Raw genomic sequence first — 26,636 nt, forward strand, 5'->3', positions numbered from 1 at the left:
CAGATCTTCCCTTTAATACCAGTACTAATGTCACCAATTTAGATATTAAATAGGACTAGTAACAGGTCTACTTTAGTCATTTATTTAAACACACATGAAACATATACTTGTTTACAAATGTTGTATTCAATCTTCTTAAATAAAAGTCATTGTTTACACTTATGTGAGAAATTGTATTGTGCCCAACCAAGACTGTCCTGCAGATGTATGGAGAGGTGTGCACAAAACGAGTATCATGTGCAATATACTACTAAATGGATATATATAGCTAAGCACATGAAACTGGAATCTGCATTGGCTATTAGCAGCATGTGTAAAACAGTAAGAACTTTCTGCCAAGGACACTGCCAGATATAATGTACCCATTTGTTTCAAGTGTTATAATAACCTATAGGTATATTTCCCTATATAAAACAACTGCTCTATGTCTAACTTTGTAAACATTTATGTAACACTTTCTGTATTAACCTAAATGATAAGTACATTTTTGTTAACTTAATTTGTATAGTAGACCCAAAGTGTATATTGTTTACAGAATCACAAGCTTATTTTTAATCATTCATTGATAACATTCACTCTATATCAGAGATAACTTACCCAGTATCTCTTAGTAATGGTTATTCCTTTTCAGTGGTTTGTAATCACCAAAGCAAGTTGATAGTAATTTCAAACCAGCTGACATATGGCAGAGAGGCCTAGGCATAGTATCTATTAATATACAATGAAGGTGATAAATGGTGATTTTATTCTGATCTGCTCAAGTCTTGCACTATAATGTGTTTTGCAATAGTGAATATGAGAAGCGGGACACCTGTACTGAAATGCAGATCTATAGACCAGCCAGATCTGTTATCATGCAGGCTTTTAAACAAGCGATTGAGTTGCACATACTGCTCAGTCAGGGACTTCTTAATCATCATGGGGGGGCTTATATTCGTTGGGGCAAGGTAAATGATTTACAGCACGTTAAATATTTCTGCAATCTATAATAACAACGCAAAATTAAATCCACATAAAATACTGTATGCTCAAAGATGAGGGTAAACTAAATTGCTTTGCCTTTCCATCAGAATTCTTCTTCTTATTATTATTATTTATTTTGGTTAATCAGAACATGCTTTATAACTTACTCACTTTGGGGCACATTTATCAACACTCGCAAAATATGAAAAATAGTTTTCAATCCTTATCGCATTGATAAGGATTGAACTATTTCTCATATTTACTAAAAAAGCAACACAGGAACAGCAGTTCCGAACAACTGCTGTTCCTGTGAAGTGGAAAACATACTTACCACTGAAGCAGTATGCGGTCAATGGGGCTCCTCTTCTTACTCCAGTGCGCATGCGCCGAGTGAAACCCTCGGGCATGCGCACAAACATCTCTGCTCTCGCTCTGCAATTATAGTTGTGGAGAGAGAGAGAGAGAGTGAGTGACAGGGAGGGATCATGTGATCCCTCCACACATGCGCTGTCCAGCTCTGCTCTTCAGAGCAGAGCTGACAGCACTGAAACTTTTAATTTATGATAATGTACGCCAGCTTGAGCTGGTGTACATTAACATGTTTGAAAAGTTAATTTAATTTATTGTTAAATAGCGTTACTGAGCACTCCCCATACACTGTTATGGGGAGTGCTCAGTAAAATGATAGGAGATGCAAAGCAGCAGATATCTATGATATCTGCTGCGATGCTACAATCATAAATAGCAATTTAGTGTTTAACAGTTTTCGGGAATTTTACAGGGGGAAAACCTTTGATAAATAGGCCCCTATATGAGAGTCCTGCAATCTGTTGGGTACCTTTGGTGATTTTTGAGCACTTGCCATATATTGGTAATGTTGTTCAGCCACTCATTAATTTCAGTTCAAAGAAGAACAGACTTCTGAACTATATCAAAAGCATGTCCCTCCTAGTTAAGAGAAGAACTACACACAGAGCTAGTGACAGCCTCACCAGGTACAAGAATTCCCCTGTCACTTACCAACTATTGTAATAGTAATAGGCTGCCTGTTATACCAACACTCTAACCCATTATATCATTGTAGCTCCCTTTAAACAGTCAGTCACCAAGCTCTTTGGTGGTCATATTATGGCAGAAGAAGGATGGGGCTGGGTGTTTTGCTATGCACTTTCAAAGCCTCACTGCTAACTATATTATATGTCATGTCACTGTGATTGCCAAAGTAATTGCATGACATTTTGTGAACTTTAAGCAGCTTAACACACCTACACCTACGGAAAAATAAACAACTACATGAGCTATTTATGGTAAAGAAACACACCTCATTTTTACAAGCGACCATACCTTTCTCAAGTGCTTTTCACAAATTTTTACTTTTGTACAGGAAATTGAAAACCACAGTTCCATTTTTTAAAAATATGGCAATTATACAGTGTCTCCTTAATGGCATACAGTTTTTCAATGTCAGTAAACCACTCCATAATGGACAGTGAACATGGCTAAATGCACACAACCGGCAGCCATCTCCTTTTAAAAATAATGAACTATGTATCTGCATCAAAGTTGAGTTTTCTGTACTCTTGCTCTGTGTATCCTGATTACATATAAATGTGTTGCATCTTATGGTTTATTGTAAGCTTGGTACTGTACAAACACATTTAGGACCATGGTTTGCTCAATTCAAAAGACTCCAGTCACAAAACTGCCCTGCCAGCATTTGAAAGGAATCATATTAATGTGAAATGCATCTTAATAACATTATATAACTAGACAAAAAAAGAAAAGGAAAGGTTCAGCATGAAATTAATACTGACACTGCAGCTTGCAATGTCAATTAAAAGACTACATTTATATAAAATAATAAATATTTTAAGTAAGAAAATATAGGCTTAAAAAGTAAATTATAAAAAGTGGTGCATTTAAATTTCAAAGCATTAAGTACTAATAAATATACAATGTAAAAATCCACTGCACAGATGTCAACAGCATCAATTGGCTCAAGAGGTAATAGTTGAACAAGTGTTCCTGGCTATAGTATCCTCACCCTAGCTGCCAAATGTTACTTCATCCTTCTTTTTTCAGCTGACTAAAGGTTACATATTATGCAACTGAGCATGTTGAACATAAAGCTTCTGGGTCCTCTTGTTAAATAATTGAAGCGGTTTACAAAACTCCACCTGCTCCACTTTGCACAATGACACCAGGATAATATGGGAACAAGGCCACAGATGCATAGCCACAACTGATGGGGGAGATTGCTGCTATGCCAGTCATATTTGAAAATTCCTTCCACACCCAACTTAGACAATGACCCATTCGGTGCCACCATAATAACATAAAAACAAATAATTCCACAACTGTTACTCTTTAAGGGTTGAGCTGTTAAGAGATTTTGCAGAATACTTTACTTATCCTTGAAGAATTGTATTTTAAATACAGAAACACCTGCCAGGGAGGATCAGTAAGATAGCTCACTCTCCACAGTTCTTTCTATACAGTGAAAAGTGTAGATCTTAAGGTGAAATGTATGATACAAAGCAATCAGCACAATATTTGGGAGGAAACAAGAGATAAAATCAGACATGATGCTAGAACATCACAGACACGTCCGATCCACGCCCATGATGTTCCAGCATCCATCTCGAATGCATAGTATCACAATCTGCACTCTCACACACCCATTCCTATCCACATTCACATGTATATCTTATTCAAACGTGCATCACATTATGCCATTTGCAGAACAGAGGATTAGTCTATTGTCCTTCCATGCCAGCATCGCCCGATCTCCATCACCCAGCATTTCCTAAACACCCTTGGCAGTAATGAATGAAAAGGCTGCAGCTATTTATATGCACATACTTCCACTGGCCGTTATAGAGCGCCTTGTGGGCGGAGGTGTATGCTGTGACAAGTTCCTATTTATATATAATATTTAGCATTGAAAAGTATCTTACTTTTTGTGTATCCATAGCCAGGCCCAGGGCACTCTTCTTGTGGAAGAGGATGCGTGAAGTGGATAAAGAAGAAATGACTAGTCTGGATGAGCGAGCAGCCTCAGCTCCACCTCCTCCTCAGTTCAGCTGCTGCAGGTCTCACAACGCAGGACCAGAGAGAAAGCAGGACAACCACCGAGACTAGCTGGAGGACGATAACGGAGTGTCTTCCTTCTGCACCATCGAGTAGAGAGAGAGAGTCAGTGACGTAAAACCATGCCCTTTTGTGAAGCAATTGTAAGCCATTTTGTTTGAGGGAAATGTTTCTATTGTATTGTCATGCAGTCTTTTGTTTCGAATACCTGCTAAGATAAAAAAAAAAACACAGACAGCTAACTCGTATTCCTTGTCGTTCTATATGCATATCTAGTCTAAAACAATATTACTGTCAAAAGGACGTGGACAATACCTGCCAACATGACTTCTTTTAGGAGGCTGAAGTTAGCTTCTTAGTCGGCCAGCTTCTTATTCACTTCCTATTCATGCTCCAGCTTCTTATTCAGAAAAGCTTATTTTTAAAGGATTAAATCAAGTTGGATCACTGATTTAACATCAGATTAACACTAAAGGGTGTCCCTTATACAAACTGTAATAGTATTTAGCCTGGCCCAACAAGGTTTTAGGCATAAAATCAGGAGACAAAGTCACCATATTTTATCATTTTAAATAAGTAGCTGCAGTTTTGCAAGGGTTGATGTTTTTATTGAAAATTGCAACAAAAATAAATCCAATATCGCTTTGTCCAAGATAAAATAGACTATGTACATTATCAAAGGGTAAAAAGGACCAATATGAACAATACTTCAGAAAACAACCAATACATCACTTCACAAATATAAAAAAGACAAAAAAAAACAAAACTAAACAAAAACTTACACAAGAGAAACATGCCAACTCCTAGCACAATACTCTGCATTACCATAACCCTGTCACCAATTTATAATACCACCCACGCATCCTTTACTGTCAGGTAATGAAAGCAAACCTTAGATGTATGTAAACCTTACTATAAAAAAAGGGGTTTCCACAAAATCTAATAGTGATAAAACAGGATAGATAGCCAAGAATGGAGAGACTGAAAAATTTTAGCTACCACTTAGGGAGGTTTCAACCCCAGCCAGAGTCTACACCAGCTCACAGCATCCATCGGGCCCCTCTCCATTTTCCTTAATTTCCAAACCTTGTGCAGAATACTATCCACCACCTCACTACGGGGAAGGATATTGCCCCTAATGGACACTAAACACCTTGCACTCCACATGTAAAACCCAACAACAACGCTAACTAAAAAACGAGTGCTTAAATCAAAAACCCCCACACCTTTTGAGCGCTCCATACACCCACTCAGAGTAACTTAGCCCCGAAAGACACGGAAGGCCTAAGGCGTGGGACACTCCCTTGCAGCGTCGGTAAGGCCCGGCTACCTTATGGCCACACCCCCTTTTACATGTGGGCGGAGCTTACCTGGAGGCCCGTTGTCCTCACCAGGGTCCTCTCTGGCATCCCCGCTGCTCAATTGCGATCGCAGCTGCGATCATGTGACCCGCCCCCTCCCCCTGTCAGCTGATGTTCCCGCTGCCGCTGAAGGGAGAAGGAGCAGAGAGGCTGCAGCAATCAACATATGGGTAAGTAGACTCTTTAACCATTTGTTTATATTGTTTGTGCTATCACTATATATATATATATATATATATATATATCAGTCCCAGACAGGATGAGGTCACGACCTGGAAGTGCTCTCCCTGCTGCATCCATATTGCCAGATCCAGTTTTCATGCTACCAAAATCTTCCACAGCTACCCCTGACTGCACAGGCGTTTGTATACTGTTTTCCAATAAATGAATTTGTTCTAAAGTCACATTGTCTGTATTTTGTACATAGTCTGAGTGAACAGGCAAATTAGGTGGAATTTGTGATCTCTGTGTACTCAGAGTTTTGCATGCTGGTCACTGATTCTTCCTCTGCACTTGTAGATTCAGCTTCCTCAGTATTTATCCAGGCACTTAGTAAACGCACTGTTGCTTCTTTATCTTTTTGCACACTCTCCAGTTATTTTATTTCTTGGGAAAAAACTGCTCTATTTGAGCTAAATGCTTTGTTTCTTTTCTTTTTAAGCAACAGTATCTGCTCCTTTAACTTCTCCAACTCACTTTTGGCTGCTTCTAGTTTACCTTTCACTTCTTCCAATTCCATGGTATCACCCCAGTCACCAGAAGCATCATTCTCCTCCTTATTATTTTCACAGTCAGTGGCCATTACAGAGGCATGCTCTGCTGAAATTGTGGACTCTGTCGTGATGTTATTCTTCTCTTTACACTGACCGTCTCCCCCAGTATTGCACCAGTACCTTTAGCCACCACAAAATCTTCTAGGGCCTTAACCTCCTTTTTCTTTGCTTGCACAGGTGTTTCTGTGAGTAAGCCTGGACTAGGCCCAACAGCCAGAGGACTCTCCCAGGGAGGATCCACAGGAGGTTCCATGAAATCTGGGTAGACAGCAAACAACAGTATGGAAGTCAGGAGCTCACAAACACACCTCAATGCTGTTGGGCCACCAATTTGACAGTGGGAATCAACACAGGGTGGTTAGTAACATATAAAACATCTGTCTTTTGCCTGGCCCAACACTGTTTTGGGCATGAAATCGGGTGGCAAAATGGGCACAGATAGCATTTTGAATAAGTAGCTGCAGTTTTGCAAGGGTTAAATGCAGTTTTGCCACTAATTTGATAGTGGGAGTCAACACAGGGTGGTCAGTTACATATTAAACACCTGTCTTTTGCCTGGCCCAAAAAAGTTTTGGGCATGAAATCAGGTGGCAAAATGGGCAAGCTGTAGTTTTGCAAGGGTTGATTTTTTTTTTTTTAATTAAAAATTGCAACAAAAATAAATCCCATATCACTTTGTCCAAAATAAAATAGATTATATACAACATCAAGGGGTAAAATGGACCAAAAGGAAGGAAACTTCATATCATAAAACCCAATTCTCCTACAATCCCTCAACAAAAACTATTGCATCACTTCACAAATGAGAATAATTATATACATCAAAGAAACATGACATCCTGTAACACAATTCTCTGCATTACAACAACCCCATCACAAAATCTATAATACCACTCACACACCCTTCACAGTCAGGAATTGAAAACAAACTTTAAATGTATGTAAACCTTTCTAAAAAATAAGGGACTTCCTCAAAATCTAATAGTGAAAGAACAGGATATATAGTGAAGAGAGACTGACAGATGTTAGCTACCACCTAGGGATGTCTCAACCTCCACCAGAGTCTACCCCAGCTTGCAGTATCCATCCGGCCTCTCTCCATTTCCCTTATCTTTCAAACTTTGTGCAGAATACTATTGACCACCTCACTACAAGAAAGGGTTTTGCCCCTAAGGGACACTAAACACAGTACATTCCATGTATAAAATCTAACAACTGTGCTAACTAAAAATGAGTGCTCAACTCAAAATCCTTTTGAGTGCTTCATACACCCAGTCAGGGTAACTAAGCCCCAATAGACAGGGAAGGCCTAAGGTGTGGGACACTCCCTTGTAAAGCTCTATATTAAAAGGACACTGAAGCAAGAAGTCGTCCACTGTCTCCACCTCCCCATAACATTCCCCCCGGACAACCACGATCATCGACACCTCTATGCTTCAGGTTCCCCTTAACGTAGAACCTCCAGTGAAACGCAAGCAAAGTGAGATCTCTAAACTCTGGAGGAATCCACTTGGAATCTCCAAAGACAGACCCTTCAAACACATATCACATGGCCAATCCTTTAGTAACGGGTACATCAAAGTGAGTATAAAAACTCCTCCTCTCTAACACCCTCCTAAAGGAGTTTTTGCCCCACCCACTTTGATCTGCCATTTCCTTGTCACCTTCAAACCCTGAACCACATAGGCCAGGAGGTATCCATGCTTTACTCGAAGATTTTTTACGGGACCATCATCCAACCATGTTTCGAGAAAGGGGTGCACCCAAACTCGAAAGCCAGCTACACATCGAGGGGGAGACTTCAAAAAGTGACTCCCGAGACGAGGTCAGTTCCATCATCTTTCAGTTGTTATGGATGAACAAGTTGAACTTTATCAAGAGGAGTGTGACATACAAACTGGAGGATGAACATGTTCTGGAAATGGGAAACCCAGTGCTGTTCTTTAGTACTGCCCTCTTGAAGCTTCATCTCGGGAGTCTCTTTTTGGAGTTTTTTTTTGTTTTGTTTTTTAAGAACTTTATTTATAAAACACCAACACATATTTTCCACAAACAAAGTAAGGACCGAAATAGGCCATAGAAAATGACAATGTATAAATCCAGCAAGGACTGTGCCCCGGGCCGAGACAATACACAGAAAAACATAAAAAGAACTAGCAAGTTACACATACATTTAGTTGGACTGAAATGTGCAGAAAATTCTAGTACCTTACCTCTAACAGTTGTATAAGAGTGTGGGGTTTTGTTTTTTGTTCCAAAATATTAGGAGGAGGGGTGGTGGTGGTAGAAAGGGGAGTGGGAGGCTATTGAAAAGCACTCGTTTTTTTAGTTAGCGCAGTTGTTAGATTTTACACATGGAGTGCACAGTGTCAAACAAAAAAGAAATGGGAAACTGATCAGTGCCAGAAAATAATTGGAGGCGGAGAGATTCCACCGTATCTCTTGCTAAATGCGAGATGAACTGGATATATAGGTTAGGCACATTAGCTCCAGAGGGATTGAATCAAGATTTTGAACTTAAGTGGTTTTTAACTGATGATGAAAGTGTGCTATCCTTCTACTCCTCACATGCCATATCTTAACTAGTAAGTTAGTGATTCTGGTTTGGTTTCCTATTTTAATTCTGAAACTTATTTGTGCAACTTATTCTGTATGTCTTGTTATTAATTGTTTTGTAATGAAGCCTTGGAAACATTTTTCGGACTAAACAAATTTAATCTAGCATATTCTCCATGATTCTTTGTGAATGTACGAAGCCAAGTAAGGATCATGCTACATGTGTATCTGATTTAAGTGTGAAACATTAATAAGTGGGTTTGGTTAGCGCAAGCACACCATAGAAAATCCTTTGTGTGGCAGAAAAGATGTATTCATTGGTAAGTGACTAAGGTGACGCCAGTTACGGCCAGGGCCGGATTAACCTGAGGTCTAACTGGGCTACAGCCCAGGGGCCTCGGGCATCCAGGGGGCCCTTGACAGAGCTCAGCAGAATTACTGATCGGGATGGGGGCGGGGGCGCCCCCGGCCCGATCAATGCTGAGCTCTGCCACTGCATTCCTCCTTCTCCGGCGCTCAGTAATCTCCTTACTGAGGAAATCTCGCGAGAGTGTCACGAGATCTCCTCAGTAAACAGCTTACAGCGCGCCGCGGAAGGAGGAATGCAGTGACAGGAGAAGGTAAGCGCTTGGGGGGGGGGCGGTCAGCTAACGGAGGGGGGCCAGTCTGCTAACGGGGGGGCCTCACGGGGAATGGGGGCCCCCTTAGCCCAGGGGCCTCCATTCCGTTAATTCGGCCCTGGGTACGGCCAGCTGTTCAGAATGCTGTATCTGAGACAGGCTGGACGTTCGTGGCAGGCCGGATGGTTCCTGCGAGCTGGTAGACTCTGGCGGAGGTTGAGACATCCCTAGGTGGTAGCCAGGGCCGTCTCTTCCATTGGGCACTATGGGCAGGTGCCCGGGGGCCCTGCAGGCAAGGGGGGCCCGTCACATTAGCAGTGATCCGGCTCCCTCCCTGGTCCCCTCTTCCGTGCTGTGCTCGCAGTGAATGCTGGGCGTGATGTCATGCCCAGCATTCACTGCAACCACAGCACGGAAGAGGGCAGAAGAGACTCAGCGGCGCAGAAAAAAGAAGAGGATCGGACTTAAGGTAAGTTAAGGGGTCCCCTATATATATATATATATATATATATATATATATATATATATGTATATGTAAAAAAAAAAGTGATTTTATATATATATATATATATATATATATATATATATATATATATATATAATCACGTTTTTTTTTACATACATATATTTTTTTTTTACACACACACACACACTATATCCTCTATAATATAAATGTCTAGTGGCGTGTGTTAGTCTGTCTGTGTGTGGAAAAAATAAAACCAAGCTGCAGCGCCACCTGCTGGGCGGAGTTATACACTGACCTACTAAATTCTTAGTGTGTGTGGAAAAAAAAATTCAGAAAGGGCTGAAATTTGGTATACTAAGATGTTTTTAATTTGTTAATTTTATTTGTTAATTGTTAAAAGTGTTTATAAAGATTTTAAAAAAATATATATATATTTCTTGAAGGAGAAGTGACAGTTGGGAGTGGTTGGTGGTTGCCGGGGGTGACAGTGGGGAGTGGTTGGTGGTTGAGGCCTGGGCTATGGCCCAAATATATGACAAGAACCTTTTTAACACCTTAAGTAGCTTGATTTGACTAGAATGCATGAGTATCATGCACGGGTTAACTTGTGTGTGTGTGTGTATATATATATATATATATATATATATATATATATATATATATATATATATATATATATATATATATTTATTTATTTTTTATTGTTTTTTAGGGGCCCGGTACACTGCATTGCCCGGGGGCCCATAAAGTAGTTAAGGTGGCCCTGGTGGTAGCTAACATCTGGCAAGCTGTCGATTCTTTGCTATCTATCCTGTTCTTTCACTATTAGATTTTGAGAAAATCCCTTTTTTTTAGTAAAATTTACATACATTTAAAGTTAGTTTTCATTTCCTGACTGTAAATGGTGTGTGGGTGGTATTATAGATTGGTGACAGGGTTGTTGTAAAGCAGAGTATTGTAGAGGATGTTTCTTTGATGTATATATTTATTCTCATTTGTTATGTGCTGCTGTAGTTTTTGTGGAGGGAGTATAGGAGAATTGTGTTTTATGATAATGTGAAGTTTCCTTTCTATTGGTCCATTTTACCCCTTGATGTTGTATAAAATCTATTTTATTTTGGACAAAGTGATATGGGATTTATTTTTGTTGCAATTTTCAATTAAAAAATCAACCTTTGCAAAAGTGCAGCTACTTATTCAAAATAATGAAAATGCTGTCTGTGCCCACTTTGCCACCTGATTTCACCCCCAAAACAGCGTTGGGCCAGGCAAAAGCCAGATGTTTTACATGTTACCGACCACCCTGTGTTGATTCCCACTGTCCAATTGGTGGTTCAACGGCATTTAACCCTTGCAAAACTGAAGCTACTTACTCAAAATGATAAAATATGGTGACTTTATCCACTTTGTCCCCTGATTTCATGCCCAAAACCTTGTTGGGTCAGGCTAAATACTATTGCAGTTTGTATAAGGGACATCCTTTAGTGTTAATCTGATGTGAAATCAGTGATCCAACTTGATTTAATCCTTTAAAAATAAGCTTTTCTGAATAAGAAGCTGGGGTATGAATAAGAAGTGAATAAGAAGCTGACCGAATAGAAAGCCAGCTTCAGCCTTGTGCTTCTTTTCACAATGATGTAATACTCTGCTTTTGTTTTTACACAAAAAGTCACCTGCAAAATTATGTCAGGATTCACAAAAACATGTCATCCATATGTATCAACTTGGAAAAGGGTAGCAGTTTCAAAAATCTTGCTTCTTTTTGTTAGAATACAAAGGCTTAATTAAGCAGTGTCCACTTTATTATATTCTACATATCAAATCAATATCTTTATTAGGTGTTAGAGTTTGGTCATAGCACCTATTTTATTAATTCCTCCAAACAGGGTACACATGGACAAGCTGAAGATGAAATGGGTGGGAGTGGAAGAACTAGTATCCAGTCAAAGGTTTAGGGGTATATTCAATAAAGCACGAAGTGCCTCTGTAAATGGATCCCAAGGCACTCTGCATTACCGCAACATCTCGTATTTCCGTTAGCACCCCATAGAGTTCAGAAGGGACATCCGTGATGTTGCGGTACCGTATGAACAAAAAAAATGTGTAGCCGCGATGTTCAGGCTTAATTGAATATGCCCCTTAGAATGTTAACAACAGCAGAGAGTATCTCAGTTTATACCTTCTGTTAAGATTGCTTTCAATTTAAAAATGCAGAAATATATCACCCAATATGGGTACTCTCATTGTCACGTTTGCCCCGGATCACGAACGAAGAATCCTTTCGGTCTGCCGGGTTTGGTGCTACTCTTCCCAGAGACACAGAGTCTAACAATGCAGGGACCCCCACAAGGAGGTTTGAACTTAGTGGCCTCTGCACTGCAGGTCGCGGCCCTCTAGTAAAGTACCTGCGAGACCAGTAGGGGGTGTGAGAGTGGTTAGTAGTGATGCAGCCTCTGAGGTGTAATTTCCTAGTAGCTATAGTCTGCACGCACAAACCTCTAAGAAAGTAAAGGCAGTGTAAGAGATGCCACCAACTGCTGACCTATACCACCGAGAGGGTGGAGAAGATACGTGGACTGCGTTAGTCAGCAGAGCAGTACCACAAATAGTGGATGGAGTAAACTGGGAGCAGAAGGTCTGTACATCAGGACCACTGTTATGAATGTACGCTTAGATTGTACGCTCCTTTGAGCAGGGTCATCTCTCCTCCTGTCTCCACCACTTTTAACTCTACTCTCCAGCTATCAGCCCTCCTCCTCGAGGACCCTCCTCCCCCCATCCCCTCTCGCTCCCTCCTCTCCCTCTGGGAGTTTCCCTGTCACCCGTACCCTCCCTTCTGGGCTCCATCGTTTGCGGACTCTCCCCTCCCCCTACCCTAGCGTTGAGCTCATTGAGTTACTGTGATTATTGTTTACTGTACTGTGCTGTCTCACCTTGTAATGTAATTTTGTTTGTCCCTGTACGGCGCCACGGACACCTAGTGGCGCCCTATAAATGAAAAATAATAATAATAATGATAGAGATGGAATCTGCGCCTCTGGAGTGACAGTCTGCAGAGAGACAATGCAGGATAATGGAGATGGTAACTGTGCCTCTGGAGTGATAGTCTGCTGAGAAACAATGCAGGCCATTGGAGATGGTAACTTTGCCTCTGGAGTAATAGTCTGCGGAGTGACAATACAGGGCAATGGAGTACAAGGGAGCCGCGTCTTACACCAAGCAGGTAGCTGACTTGAAGAACAGGCACATAGGTGAGGAAGTAGGTGCTTAATATAGTGCTGCCTGAGATCAGCTGACCAATGGACTGAACAGGAGAGGAGATAAGAAGATCAGGTCTGCGAATGCGCTGGCCCGAGAGGAACATGCCAGAGCCGTACCGAGCGGATCATCAGCGGGCAGATAGACGCACTGGACCTCGGACAGGGAACTCGAGAGTCCGATGTGTAACACTCATCCTATTAGTAGAAGTGCTGTAAACTAGTCAGGGCTGGTGGAACACAATAAGCGAGGTGTGGGAGCACCATGCTTCAGTGGTGTTTTGCCGTCTTGTTCACCAGACATGCAATTGAATTGAAAGAGAACTTGAGCAGCGCTTGCATAGTGTAGCACAGGAGGTTGCTCCTTCCGAACAGCCCACCAGCCTGCCCTCCAGCTTTGATTATGCTGTTGAGCTGTCATGGGGTGAGGAACACTCATAACAGAGTGTCTCTCCCACCTGCCACCAGCACTTCCTTAACTCTTGCATTAAGATGCCTGTCTCTCTGTCACACATTGCACCAGCTAAACCTGCATTATGGTCAATGTTCTCACCTGTTTCCCTCTTTCTGCATTCACTTGCTCCGCTGAACTGAGCAGCCACACACCTGGTCTGCTCAATACTTCCTGCATTCTCTTGATTGGCTAATTGCTGTCAGCTCTGTCTATTTAAAGCACCTGCTTCTCTACCAAGTTGCCAGATCTTCAGGTCTACTCTCTGGTTCAGATGTCTTGTTCCTTGGCTTCTGTTTGCTGCCTGTTCTCTGAAGTCTCGAGCATATCTATCCGCAGATCATCACAGCCTCTGTGTATACTCCACTCTGCTCGTGGTAAACACTCTGCCAGTTATTGCTACCATCGCTACCAGCCTCCTGTGTTAATCAGCACACTGCTCTATGTCTCCTAATCTCTCAGCCATCCTGGTACTCCTCATCCGTAGCATCTTCAGTTATAGTCCTGGTTCTCTTTACAGTTTCTTCATCACCTCCTAGGGGAACCGCAACATGCGGTCAGGGAGCTGTGAAGACCAAGCGCCCTTGCGGGAGCCTCTGGAGAAAACCTCCCACTCCGTTAGACTGTGCGCCTTCTAAGAGGTAGTGCCAACGTAAGCAAACTACGGGTATTCCTCTGACCCTACTGGTTGTGACAGTGAGACCTGCCACAAAATGGATCCCGATCGCGAACCATCCACAAGGACATGCTGCAGCATTTGGTGGGAAGAGTTGAGCAGCAAGATGCCGCTCAGGTTCAACTACTTCAATGTTAATTGCCCGTGTGGAAAACTACTTCCAAGTTGCTCCTCCCACTCCTCCTCAAGCTGCGGCTCTCAATCCTGAGGCCCAGCCGCCAGCTCCACCCACTTCTTCTCTGAGACTTCCCAACTCCTCAAAAGTTTGATGGCGATCCGAACTGTTGTCGAGGGTTCCTCAACCAGTGCTCATTTCACTTTAAGTTACTTCCACAGAACTTTCCCCCGGATCGCACTAAAGTAGCCTATATCATTTTCCTGTTGTCTGGACAGGGTCTGGCGTGGGCGTCTCCTCTTTGGAAAAAGAGATGGCTCCATTCTCCGGGACAGCAAAACCTTTATTTCGGCCTTCCGTAAAATCTTTGATGAGCCGGGTCGGGTTTCATCTGCAGCTTCAAGTATCCTCCGCCTTCGCCAGGGTTCTCAGTCTGTTTCTCAGTACGTAATACAATTCTATACTCTTTCTTCTGAACTCCAATGGATCCACGAAGCCCTGGCCGTGGCTTTCTGGCAGGAACTCTCCGACTGTATAAAGGATGTCCTTGCCTCCCAGGAATTACCGACCTCTCTTGATACTCTGATTTCTTTCTGCCATCGAGTGGACACCCGCTTCCGGGAAAGATCCTCAGAAAAAGACACTGCCCGACGGTCTTTGATCAAACTGGCTCCCTGGTTCCAGCCGCCCAGCCCTCCCGGGGAACCTATGCAATTAGGCCGCTCAAGACTTTCTCCTGGGGAAAGGCAGAGAAGAATTACCAACAATCTCTGCATTTATTGTGGCGAGTCCGGCCATCTCATAGTCTCTTGTCCAAAACGTCTGGGAAACGCCAGGCCCTAACCTGCTCTGGAGAGGTCAGGCTGGGGGCATCAAAATCCTATCCAGATTTTAAAAAAACTTCTGTATGTTCCATTCTTGTCACCATTTGTGGACCCTCGGTCTCGTTCAACTCCTGTGCCCTTTTGGATTCTGGTGCCACAGGGAATTTCATTTCTTCCACTATAGTAAACATCCTATCGTTACCTACTGAACTTTTGTCTTAGCCCTTTACCATTACCGCTATTAATGGAAATCATATTGCTAATGGCATCATTCACCGTGAGACCAAGCCAATCACTCTTCAAGTTGGTGCCTTACATTTTGAGACCATCTCATTCCTTATTCTCTCACAGGTCACTAGTCGAATTATTCTGGGCATTCCCTGGCCCCAACGGCACTCTCCTCACATTGACTGGTCTTCCTTTCAGATCTTAGCTTGGGGCCCTTCCTGCCAATCCCGCTGCCCGGTCCAGGTCAAACCCTTACTGGCTATGTCAACTCAGTCTGCCGATTCTGGGACACTCCTGCCTCCTCATCTCAAGTTCTTTTACGATGTCTTTGATAAAGTTCGTTCAGAGGTTCTGTCTCCTCATTGTACTTGGGATTGTTCGATTGACCTCCAACCGAGTTAAACACCGCCCAAAGGGCGGATATACCCATTATCCTTACCTGAGACCCAAGCCATGGCCGAATATTTGAAGGAAAATCTTCAGCGTGGTTTCATTTGACCCTCTACTTCTCCAGCAGGTGCATGCTTTTTCTTTGTGAAAAAGAAGGACGGGACTTTACGACCTTGCATTGTTTATAGGGATTTAAATTCTATCACAGTTAAGAACCGGTATCCTACTCCACTTGTGACCAAACTGTTCGATCGTATAAAAGGAGCACGGATTTTCACCAGGCTAGACCCCAGAGGAGCCTACAATTTAATCCGCATTCGTAAGGGGGACGAATGGAAGACTGCTTTTAATACGAGGGATGGCTATTATGAATACCTAGTAATGCCCTTTGGGTTGTGTAACGTCCCAGCGGTATTTCAGAGCTTCGTGAACGAGATCTTTAGGGATTTACTTTACTCTTGTGTAGTAGTGTACTTAGATGATATTTTGATCTTTTCCAGTGATCTATCTACTCATCGTCTCCAGGTAGCTGAGGTACTTACCCATCTGTGAAGAAATCACCTATTCTGGAAACTCGAGAAATGCTATTTTGAGACTTTCTAGACGACCTTCTTGGGATACATCATATCGGGCTATGGCTTACAGATGGACCCAAAGTCCGGGCTGTTCAGGATTGGCCCCTTCCAGTTGGGCTTAAAGCTATTCAGCATTTTCTAGGATTCGCCAACTATTATCGTCAATTCATATGAGGATATTCCACTCTTGTAGCCTCAATCATGGCACTCACCCCGGAAGGGAGCTGAAATTAAAACTTGGCCTCCTGAAGCTATTGAAACATTCAACATCCTTAAAAATGCTTTCTCTACAGCTCCAATTTTCAGACAGCCTAACCTCTCTCTACCCTTCTTTGTTGAGGTTGATGATGCCTTTATGGTCGGAGTTGGTGCTGTGCTCTTGCAGTGTTTCCCACCAGAGAAAAAGTCCTATTCCTGTGCCTTCTTTTCTCAGGAATTTTTATCAGCAGAGAAGAACTATACTATTGGAGATAAATAGCTCCTAGCTATGAAACTAGCTCTATCCAAATGGATATACCTCCTGGAAGGATCACAGTTTCCGATCAATATTATTACTGATCACAGGAATCTGCTTTATCTCCGAACAGCCCAGTGCTTAAACCCTCACCAGGCACACTGGTCCCTCTTTTTTTCTCTCTTCAACCTGCACATCACTTTTAAACTGGCTCTCAAAATAAGAAGGCTGATGCCCTCTCTCGAACCATTTACCATGAACCCGAACCAGCAGAACTCTTGTCGAGACCTATCCTAGATCCTAACTGTCTGTTGGCCACATCAGTATCCTCTTCGCCTATGCCGCCACCTGGGAAAACTTTTGTTCCTTAGACTCTCCTGAAGAAATTACTACAATGGTATCATGCCTCATGTTTCGCTGGTCATGCTGGAATCTGGAGAACAACTGAGCTTGTTTCCAGAAATTACTGGTGGTCTACCCTTTGTTCCAATACAAAACAGTTCGTAACTGCCTGTAATCTCTGTGCGCAGCATAAGAATCCTTGTGTAAGTCCGGTGGGACCTCTAGTTCCTTTTCCTCTATCTACCAGGCCTTGGGTATACATCTCCATGGATTTTATTACAGATCTCCCTACAAGTAAAGGGATCAACACTGTCTGGGTAGTCATAGACCACTTTTCTAAAATGGCCTACCCTCAGCTGCACAGCTGGCCTGCATATTTGTGAAAGAGATTTTTCGGCTACATGAATGTCCCTTGGAGATTGTATCGAATCAAGGAGCTCAATTTACGGGCAGATTCTGGAGGTCCTTGTGTAAACTTCTTAGTATCTAACTCAATTTCTCTTCATCCTACCACCCATAGTCTAATAGACAAACTGAGAGTGTCAACCAGGAACTGGAGACGTTTATTTGGAACTATTCTTCAGCCTCACAAGACAACTGACAGGAATATATACCGCACCAGGTGGTTCCAAAAATCCCTTGAGAAGGTGATTCAACTCTATAATAAAGGAATTATAGTCTTATCCTACTTAATGTCACCCTCCTTTAAAAATTGTCGATAAGGTGTGGCTGTCCACTAAGAACATCCGACTTAGGGTGCCATGCACGAAGTTTGCGCCACAATTTATCAGTCCATTCAAGATATTCCAGGTCAGCAACCCTGCTTTGGTGAAATTGATGTTGCCCGCTGCTCTATGGATTTTCAACACCTTTCATGTGTCCTTACTCAAACCTCTCATCATTAATCGATTTTTCCCCATCGGGACATCTCCAGCACCTCTTCCTGCTACACATGATGAGGAATTTGAGATAAGTCAAATCCTGGATAGTAAGATTTCTCGTGGTAAACCTAAGTATCTTGAGGATTGGAAGGGCTTCAGTCCTGAAGAACATGGATTTACTCTTCTGACGTCCATGCTCTATCTATCCGCAGATCATCACAGCCTCTGTGACTACCCCACTACCCTGTGGTAATGCTCTGGAGATTATTGCTACCAGTTCTCTGAAGTCTCCAGCACATCAATCCACAGATCATCACAGCCTCTGTGTGTACTCCAATATCCTTGTGGTAAACGCTCTGCCAGTTATTGCTATTATCGCTACCAGCCTCCTATATTAATCATCACACTGCTCTACTGTCTCTCTCAGCATCTGACAGCCTCTCTCCTGTCTCCCCTCTGTATATGACAGCTGCTCTCTCTGTTTTCCCCTCAATGTGGGATAATCTCTACCACCGTCTCCTTCTTTCTCCCCTCTATGTGTGACAGTCCCCCTCCCTGTCTTCGACTCAATGTGTGACAGTTTCTCCCTCTTTCTCCCCAACCCTCTCGTCTCCATTTGATTATCTTTCCCTCTGGCTTCTCCTGACATGCACGCAACATTCCATGTGTTCAGACAACAATGGAGTCAGACAGAAGAGTTTGCTTCTTACAGCATACAGCTCAGAAGTCCAGGGGGAAGAAAATAAATGTGGGGGGGTTCTTAGTGTTATGAGGTTGATAGTGGGTGGCTGAGATGGCTCTTAATGATGTGTGGAGAGCGGGGCTATTTAATAGGGCTATTGATTTATTAGTTGGGGGAAGACTTTTGTCATGATTCAGGGACAGTTAGGAGGTGGATCCTTCTAAGTGATGGGATGCTTTTAGGGGAGGGGCTGAGAGAGGTCCAGGGTTTCCAAAGAGCTGGACAGGCCCCCAGGTAATGTGTCATGCCCCCATTGTAAAAGTGTTACACCCCTGTGCGGTAAAACCAAGCCCCCTTCAAAATGGCTTACTTCATAGCAGCGCATCCATTTTGTTTCAAAAATTTTTGGGAGGTATCGATATGGGTGGGAGGTGCTTGGATATGTAATTTTGGCTACATGGCTACAAGTTGTGTTTACTTCTATGCCCCAAAGAAGTTTAACCTGTTTCTGTAGTGGGTTGAGCAGAGCTGGTCAAGCTCAGTGTCCTCCAGGTTGTAGTTGTGAACAAACGTTAATTTATAGAAGAGGAGGGCCCTAATTTATAGATTACAGTGAGGCGACAAATATCCCAGCATTGGCCCTGGATGTACTCTTTGGCTTACCATATATTTGCAGATGTGTTTAACTAAGACTTCTGTGCTCAGTGCTCTACAGCTCTAGACAATGGGGAAAGCAGGACATACAAGGTAGACAAAATAATTGCAGACATGAAAACAAAGGGTAGGGCGGTCATGAGAGAGCTTACATTGTAATTGGAAGAGGGTGCAGCTGAAACAAGAGGAACAAGTGTGGCTCAGAGTGGAGATTGAGACAGTTGTGAGGGTGCATTAGTGTGGGAGAATGTAAGCTCAAATAAATAGATGGGTCTTTATGGAGTGTTTAAAGATTTGATGGTAGTGGCATATGAGACATCTTGTAGGTGGGAGTGAGAGCTACAAAGCAGAGGCGAGGCACAGGACAGAGGTAGATCTAAGAGGACAAAAGGGGGAGTATTTTGAGATGAGATTTGAGACGTAAGAAGGGGTGGTGTAGTTGAGGGCTTTGTAGGTGGGTGAGTATGTTAGGATTGGGTCCTGTATTTCTTTTGCGCATTCACTTCCTCTGTTCCACCAGTGTTGCTACTGTTGTGGACTTTGTCGACTTTTTACTTGTGAGGGGCTAACCTCCTCTTTCTTCTGATTACCTGTACCTGCCTCCCTGCTTTAGATTCCTGCCCCTTGCTCTGCTCATTGCTGGTCATTCTTTGTTTGCTCTTATGTACAGAATGTTGCTCTGATCTCCAGCCTTTTGTTCTAGATGGGTGAGGGGAATGCCAGATAGGAGGAGGTTGCTGTAATAAGGTGGGAGATGATGAGAGAGCGGATAAGAGTTTTTGTAGCATCTTGGATAAGAAAAGGGCACATTCTGGCAATATTTCTAAGGTGGAAGTGACATGACTGGGAGAGAGATTGGATGTGAGGAATAAAGCAGGGGGCAGAGTCAAGTATTGATGAGAGAGGTTTGACAGCAGATGGTGACTCTGGGTGGAGGGAAGATAAGCTCTGTTTTGGAAATGTTGAGCTTTAGGTATCATTGGGACATCCATGTGGAAATAGCAAAGAGACAGTTAGTTACTCAAGATAGTACAGAAACGAAGAGGTTAGGGATGGAGAGGTAGAGTTGTGTGTCTTCATCGTAGAGGTGGTAGTGGAGGCTGAACGTGCAACTTAGTTTCCAAAGATAAGAGGTGTATTGTGAAAGAAAGCAGGGGGCTGAGAAGAGAGCCTTGTGGGACCCCAACAGATAGTGGAAGGGGAAGTAAAGATGTACCAGAGGTATAGACACTTAACGGAATGGTTTGACAGGAAAGAACTGCGTCATGAAGGCCAATAGAGTGATGCATGTGCAGGAGGTCCAAGAGGATCGGTATAGTGAAGTGACCATTGGACTTTGCTATAAGTACATCATTGATCACTTTTGTGAGTGCAGTGGAATGTTGAGCCCGATTGCAGGCAATGGAATGAGATCGGTGGTAGCTCAAATAGTTTGGAGGCAAAGGGGAGGAGATCAATAGGGCAGTAAATGGAGAGAGATGAGAGATGCTCGGTTGAAAGATGGGTTCTTTAGGGTTGGTGAGATGAGTGTTTAAAGGTAGAAATGTGCCAGTGGAGAGAGACAGGTTTATAAGGTGAGCTACAGGTAGCCATGCAGTGGGGGGATGGTAGCTGAAAAGGTGAAAGAGAATAGGGTTGAGTGGGCATGTTGTCTTGTGAGTTAATCTAATTATTGCAATAAAACAGAGTGCGCTTCAGTAATACTTATGTAATGAAATATATACTAAATTCCTATAACTGCAGATGAAAAATGTATATTACACACCATTAAAAACAAATGTATTGTTTATAGCACTTTTGCAGATTTGCGTAGTACCCAACAGGAGAATGACAGAGTCTGTGCGGACGTGGTTCTTACCCTACATGGCGTCCCAAGCACTGCTCCTTTTGGTCTCCTGTAGCTATTTCCACCTTCGGTATATCTGAAGCGATGTAGAACTTCCCCAAATGAGATATTGCAGAGACTTTGTATTGGTTACTGGAGAAAATTAATTGAAAATAGATTTGGGAGTGTACGAGAATGTGGGTGGGGTGTGCCGACTTTGGCACGAGGAAATATATTGTCGAATTATGTCTATTTTGTCTTTGAAGGAGGTGCAGGTGGGCAGAGAAGGCATTTGAAGATAGCAATGTGGGGACAGGAGTGAGAAGACTTGGTGGATATAAGAGAAGTGAAGTATGTATGTTTTTCAAGTGAAAGGGCAATGTTGTAAGATGAAAGGATGAATTTATAATGGGGGAAGTTGGCAAAGGATTGAGATTTCCTCCAGTTGCTTTTAGCAATTTGGGAATATTTATGTAGCTAGTAGGTCTGTTTGTTGTGCTATAGTTGAGGCTGTATAGCCTAGGGCTAAAGTTTGTGTTTTGTTGTAGAAAGAGGCATTCTGACAAGGGCAGGTGAGAGTAGTGACAAGGGGTGATAACAGACAGCAACACAAAGGTGCAAAGGAGAGAATAGACATATAGAGTGGACTTCAAAGGAAGAAACAATAAAGCGAGGGTTCCTGAGGTATGAGTTGGAAGATGCAATATGGAAAAAATACAATACCTACTCCACCACCTTACCTGTTTCCTGGTCTGGATGTGTGGCTGAGAGAGTCCCCCTTAAAGGAAAAACTTTAGGAGATGTATTGTCAAAGAAGGTAAGCCAGGTTTCTGTAATGACATGGAGGATGAAGGATTTTAAAATGAATAGATCACTGATGGGTGCATTCTAACTGCATGGGGAGGGAGGGTAATGGAGAAATGTGGATAAGGTTGGAGTGATTGGAAAAAAGAGATGATGAATGGAAAGATTTGGGGTTCAATGAGAAGTGCATGTAAATACTGGGTATTGCACGGGCCCAGAATTGGGTAAGATGTCGCCAAAAACTATGAGAAGGAACATGGTGAGAATGAGGACATGCAAAGATGATTTGTGGGTGTGTGATTTGTTTCTGCTTATGTAGGCCGGTGAGTGTGTTTGGTGCAGGATTTAAAACAGTTCATGAGTGCAGATTAACCAGGAGGAAAGTAGTGAAGTGGGAATAATAGAAATAGGATGATGGAGAGAGTTGTTTGAGGAGAAGTGTGGTGAAAATGAGCAGGAGAAAAGGTAAATTTAGTAAGTTTTTTTTAACAAAACTCAGGTGAGTTGGAAGTGGTAGGCATTTGTATCTACTAAAGTTTTAAAATTGCATGTACATCTTTATTTTACACTTTTGGGGGGGAATTCATGATGTGCGTCTGCGAGCGCTTATGTGTATTATGATAAGTAAAACTTGGCCCTATGAGGTGTGATAAAAAATCAGCGATGTGTTAGGACTGTAATATCCCACGAGCCTCATCACACGAGGCTACAATGAGATTTTGCACACGATTGAATTAATCCAATTATGTATAATGGTCAGGAAACCTATGGACATCATGGCATTCATTAATAAACCTCATTCGTTATCTAAGCCACACCATCCAGAGGATCGCAAAGAGTATCTGCACTCTTCAGTGTGGGGCCTGTTGTTACTTTTTTTGGCCTCGCCCCCCTCCCCCCCTAAAATACAGGCATGCAATTTTACACCCTTTTAGAAGCCACAATCCTGGCCCACTAATCAATTTGTGTACCCATAAGTTAAACACGTGCATTTGACCAAAAGTACGGCTACTGCGTTTTTGTACTTTCATAAATTAGCTACTGTCTTCAGATTTCTAGCACTCCTATAATTTGGGTAAAGCAGTCTATTGCTCTAACTTTTGCAACTAGCATCATTTAATGTATTCTTTGTAACATCATTTGCAAACTGTAAAGCTGTTAGCAATGAAAATAACATATGTTGTGTTTCATTCTTTTGATGATATTTGACATTTTCCAAAAAGTGGCTTAAGCAGCAGCTTCCTGAAGCTGGGTACACACTATAGGTTTTTCACCCAATTATCTTGCCAATCACATGATAAATGACCATTAGGTCCAATATTGCATTAGTGTGTACGCTTCCACTATCATGTTTTATCATACCAAAGCACATTGTATCATTTAATTTGATTCCATAACCGGACTAAAAATCTCTAAAAAAAACGACGGGACGATGTCGGACAAATTGTGCAGTATGTATGTACTCACGACCAGCAGTGTAGGCAGATCTCCATAGAGTTTACAGAGTCACAATCTTTTCAGTAGATGGTTATGACAGATGAAGAGCACAGATATGAAGGTAAAACATGTATAGTGTGTTCACATAAATCGGCATGCTGATAGAGACTTTGTCGTTGGTGAAATCGATATTCTGTAGTGTGTACTTAGCTTTACTGTCTGAATAATACCATGTTGTCATGTATGGGAGCCTTATTGTATACTGGGGGCATTCATAAGAGATGTACTGTTTGCTGTGGTCATAACAGGGAGCTGGGAAACATATTGGTCCTGATTCATTAAGGAAAATAAGGCAAACAAATTGAGGAAGTTTGAACCTTGGCAAAGCCATGTTGTGTTGGATGGGGAGGTAATTTTAAAATGTGAGGGCAAATTTATAATTGGGGTAGGACATATCCTAGATCAACCTTTAATGTCAGTGTAAAAATAAAGCTATCAAGTATTTGTGTCCTACGTGAAAAAACAGCCAGTATTTTCCTTATGTGCAAAATAATAAACTAATTTGCATCCCTTGTATTGTAACCTGGTTTTGCCAAGGTTCAAAGTTACTGATTTTTTTCGCTTTCCTTTCCTTAATGAATCAGGCCTATTGTGTATTAAGGGAATGCCTAGTCACTCTAGTGGCATGCAGGGGAGCTATGCTCTAAACCTGGGGCATGCATATGGGAAGCATACATGTGCTTTCTGAATAATGGGTTATACAACTGTCCTGTATAGTGGAGTTGCATTGTATACTTGCTGACTGCTGTATTTAGGGAGTGGGCTAATTATAGTGAGGGGTTGTCTGAAAGTGAAGAACCACTGAACAGTTATTTTTGTTCATAAAGTGGGACTGTATTCTGTAGTGCTGTACATTTGGTTACACACTTGGCTACTGTGCTAAATAAGTTACCAACCACACACATTTTTAACCATTTATAAATGGCCACACTAAGAGAACCCCTTGAGCACTCTCTAAGATTATCAACGAGTTACATAGCAACAGCAATGTCACAATATCATGTGCTAACGTATCAAGTAGCCTGTGGCTTTCCTCCAAGAGCATTACAGTTGACCGTTCTATGTTTAGCCTACATTAAGTATTTGTTTAGAGTACAATGTGGAGTGTTAACAGGGACATAAAAGACAATGTAAATATAGTTGTTTGAATACATTTTCCACAGGATGCACTTTTTATTTTTATCATATATAATTATTTCATAATAAAACAAAAACCCTTCCAAAGACCCATACTGGCTACAGAGAGAAAAAAAACCAAAACATTTTCTTTTACTCCTGAAAACTTCAGATCCTGCATATTTTCAGATTTCAGATTGTCCTTTATGATCTATAATGTCACTTTATTTTTTACAGCAATTGAGTATTTAAGTTCAGAATACCATTTGCACTTCCAAAATTTAAGTGGGTTAACTATTTGTTTTGGTGGGGTGTTTAATGTGTTATCTGAAAGTATCCTTTCTCTCTCAAATACATAACATCATGCATGTATTTGAGCTTGATTGATTGTACTTGAATAAGTACATTGTTAGTGTGTCAGATGGCGCTGACTAGAGTGGTGGAAACTTTTTTTCTCTTGCTGATAGGAGGAGCTGGATGGATCAGGCATTCCTTGCTGAATGCAGCCTGGTCACAGTAATATAACGGCCAAGTGCAAAAAGGGGATTTTGTGTTGTGCAACATGTTATTTAAATTGGCATTAAGGGATGGCTATCATGCATTCAGGATGGTGTCCCCAGTTTAGTGGGTGGTCACAGAGCTAACAACTTGATTTTATAGGTTTTTAGCGTTGGTGGAGATTGGATGAAGTACACTACTTTCAGTGGGATGGCTTTTGGACCATACAAAGTACATTATATAAAAAGTACATATTTTATACAGGAAGTAAAGGCAGTCCCTATGTACTTACTCCCATGACATAATTAGGACATAAATGAGCCAAGAATGAGCAGTATTTTAGCAGGCAAAATATTACGGCAGAGTTTAACATAAATTTATAAATACGGTCTTAGTTCTTAAAAAGTGCAATTGCATTTTGGATTGTATATTTATTTATTACTCCATTATATAACAATGTATGGTCTAGCTGTTGGGCCCTGATATGACACATGCGGAAATAGGAGATGTAATATATATATATATATATATATATATATATATATATATAATATATTTGCAGAAATGTTGCAGTGAGGCTTCCACTGTACCGACACATACTTGTATAGTAGCACTGCATACCTTTCTAAGAGAGTGTGTTGTCGACAAATCCAGGACATAAGTGACATCATTGGGGTAGTGCCACATTTATGTCTAAAAAGCATTGCCTTCTGAGAATTTAAACATGTGCAGTTTATGTCCGTTTTTTCCACCATGATTTTCTGTTTGAAAACATCAGTGATTTTATAGTTTTTAGAACTAAAAAGCTATTAATTAATTAATTATACAACTTTATTAGAATTACATATTTGCAAATGTGGGTAATCATGTATACAATATAATAATTCTAACATCCAGATGTATGTATTCTGTAGCATTTTCAGTCTTATTGCATGGCCTTTTGTAACTTACTATCCTGCAGTGTACACTAGAGAGCGCCATAGATTGCAGAGTTTGAGTCACCAGTTATTTTACTATACAACTGTGAGAGATGTCAAAAATAAGTAAACCATTCTTTTACATAGAAAATCATTACCCACCTGTGTCACAAACTGGCCTGAGGTTTATAAAACAGACAGATAAAATTACTGTATACCGCACCCCCACTTTTTTAATGTCACCTTTGCTTCTCGCCAGGTAGATTGTGCTTTGAAATGTATTAATATGTCATCCTGTTTATAATGCCATCATTGCTGTAACACGTTTTGGCTTGTGTTTTAAGGTTTTTATGCTTCCAAATTAACCTTCCAAATGTGGCATTAGCCACTACAAATCTAGAACAGACAATCAGGATTTACATTTTTATTATAAAAGAATCACTAACATGTTATTGGAATACTTTGAAAGCTAAAATGTAGAACAGTGTTGCATAGATAGAGCACAATGGTCTCATTTATTCTCACTATATACATCACTTGTTATATTTCATAGGTTTCTAATAAATTCTTAATGTTTTAGATTATAAACTAATCAAATCTAACATTTGATTAAATACCTGA

The 26,636-nt window shown here is 41.5% G+C and overlaps 1 protein-coding gene across 5 annotated transcripts in view; it reads right to left on the reverse strand.

Annotated features, from left to right (window-relative positions):
• Positions 1-25,852, reverse strand: part of FSD1L (fibronectin type III and SPRY domain containing 1 like) — a 76,545-nt gene extending 50,693 nt beyond the window's left edge. For 2 of the 5 annotated variants that reach the window (XM_075210438.1, XM_075210429.1), the window contains exons 1-3: positions 25,720-25,851; positions 21,924-22,013; positions 3,921-4,264 (exon numbers count right to left, since the gene is read on the reverse strand). In XM_075210438.1, coding sequence (XP_075066539.1) covers positions 3,921-3,935 — 15 coding nt within the window. In that variant the 5' untranslated portion in view covers positions 3,936-4,264; positions 21,924-22,013; positions 25,720-25,851. Of the gene's footprint in view, positions 1-3,920; positions 4,265-21,923; positions 22,400-25,719 lie in introns of those variants that run through there. The other 3 variants (XM_075210421.1, XM_075210402.1, XM_075210411.1) reach the window with 3 other exon arrangements.
• Between the last annotated feature and the right edge of the window lie 784 nt (positions 25,853-26,636).

The sequence above is a fragment of the Mixophyes fleayi genome, chromosome 1, assembly GCF_038048845.1.
Source record: "Mixophyes fleayi isolate aMixFle1 chromosome 1, aMixFle1.hap1, whole genome shotgun sequence".
Classification (NCBI taxonomy): Eukaryota; Metazoa; Chordata; class Amphibia; order Anura; family Limnodynastidae; genus Mixophyes; species Mixophyes fleayi.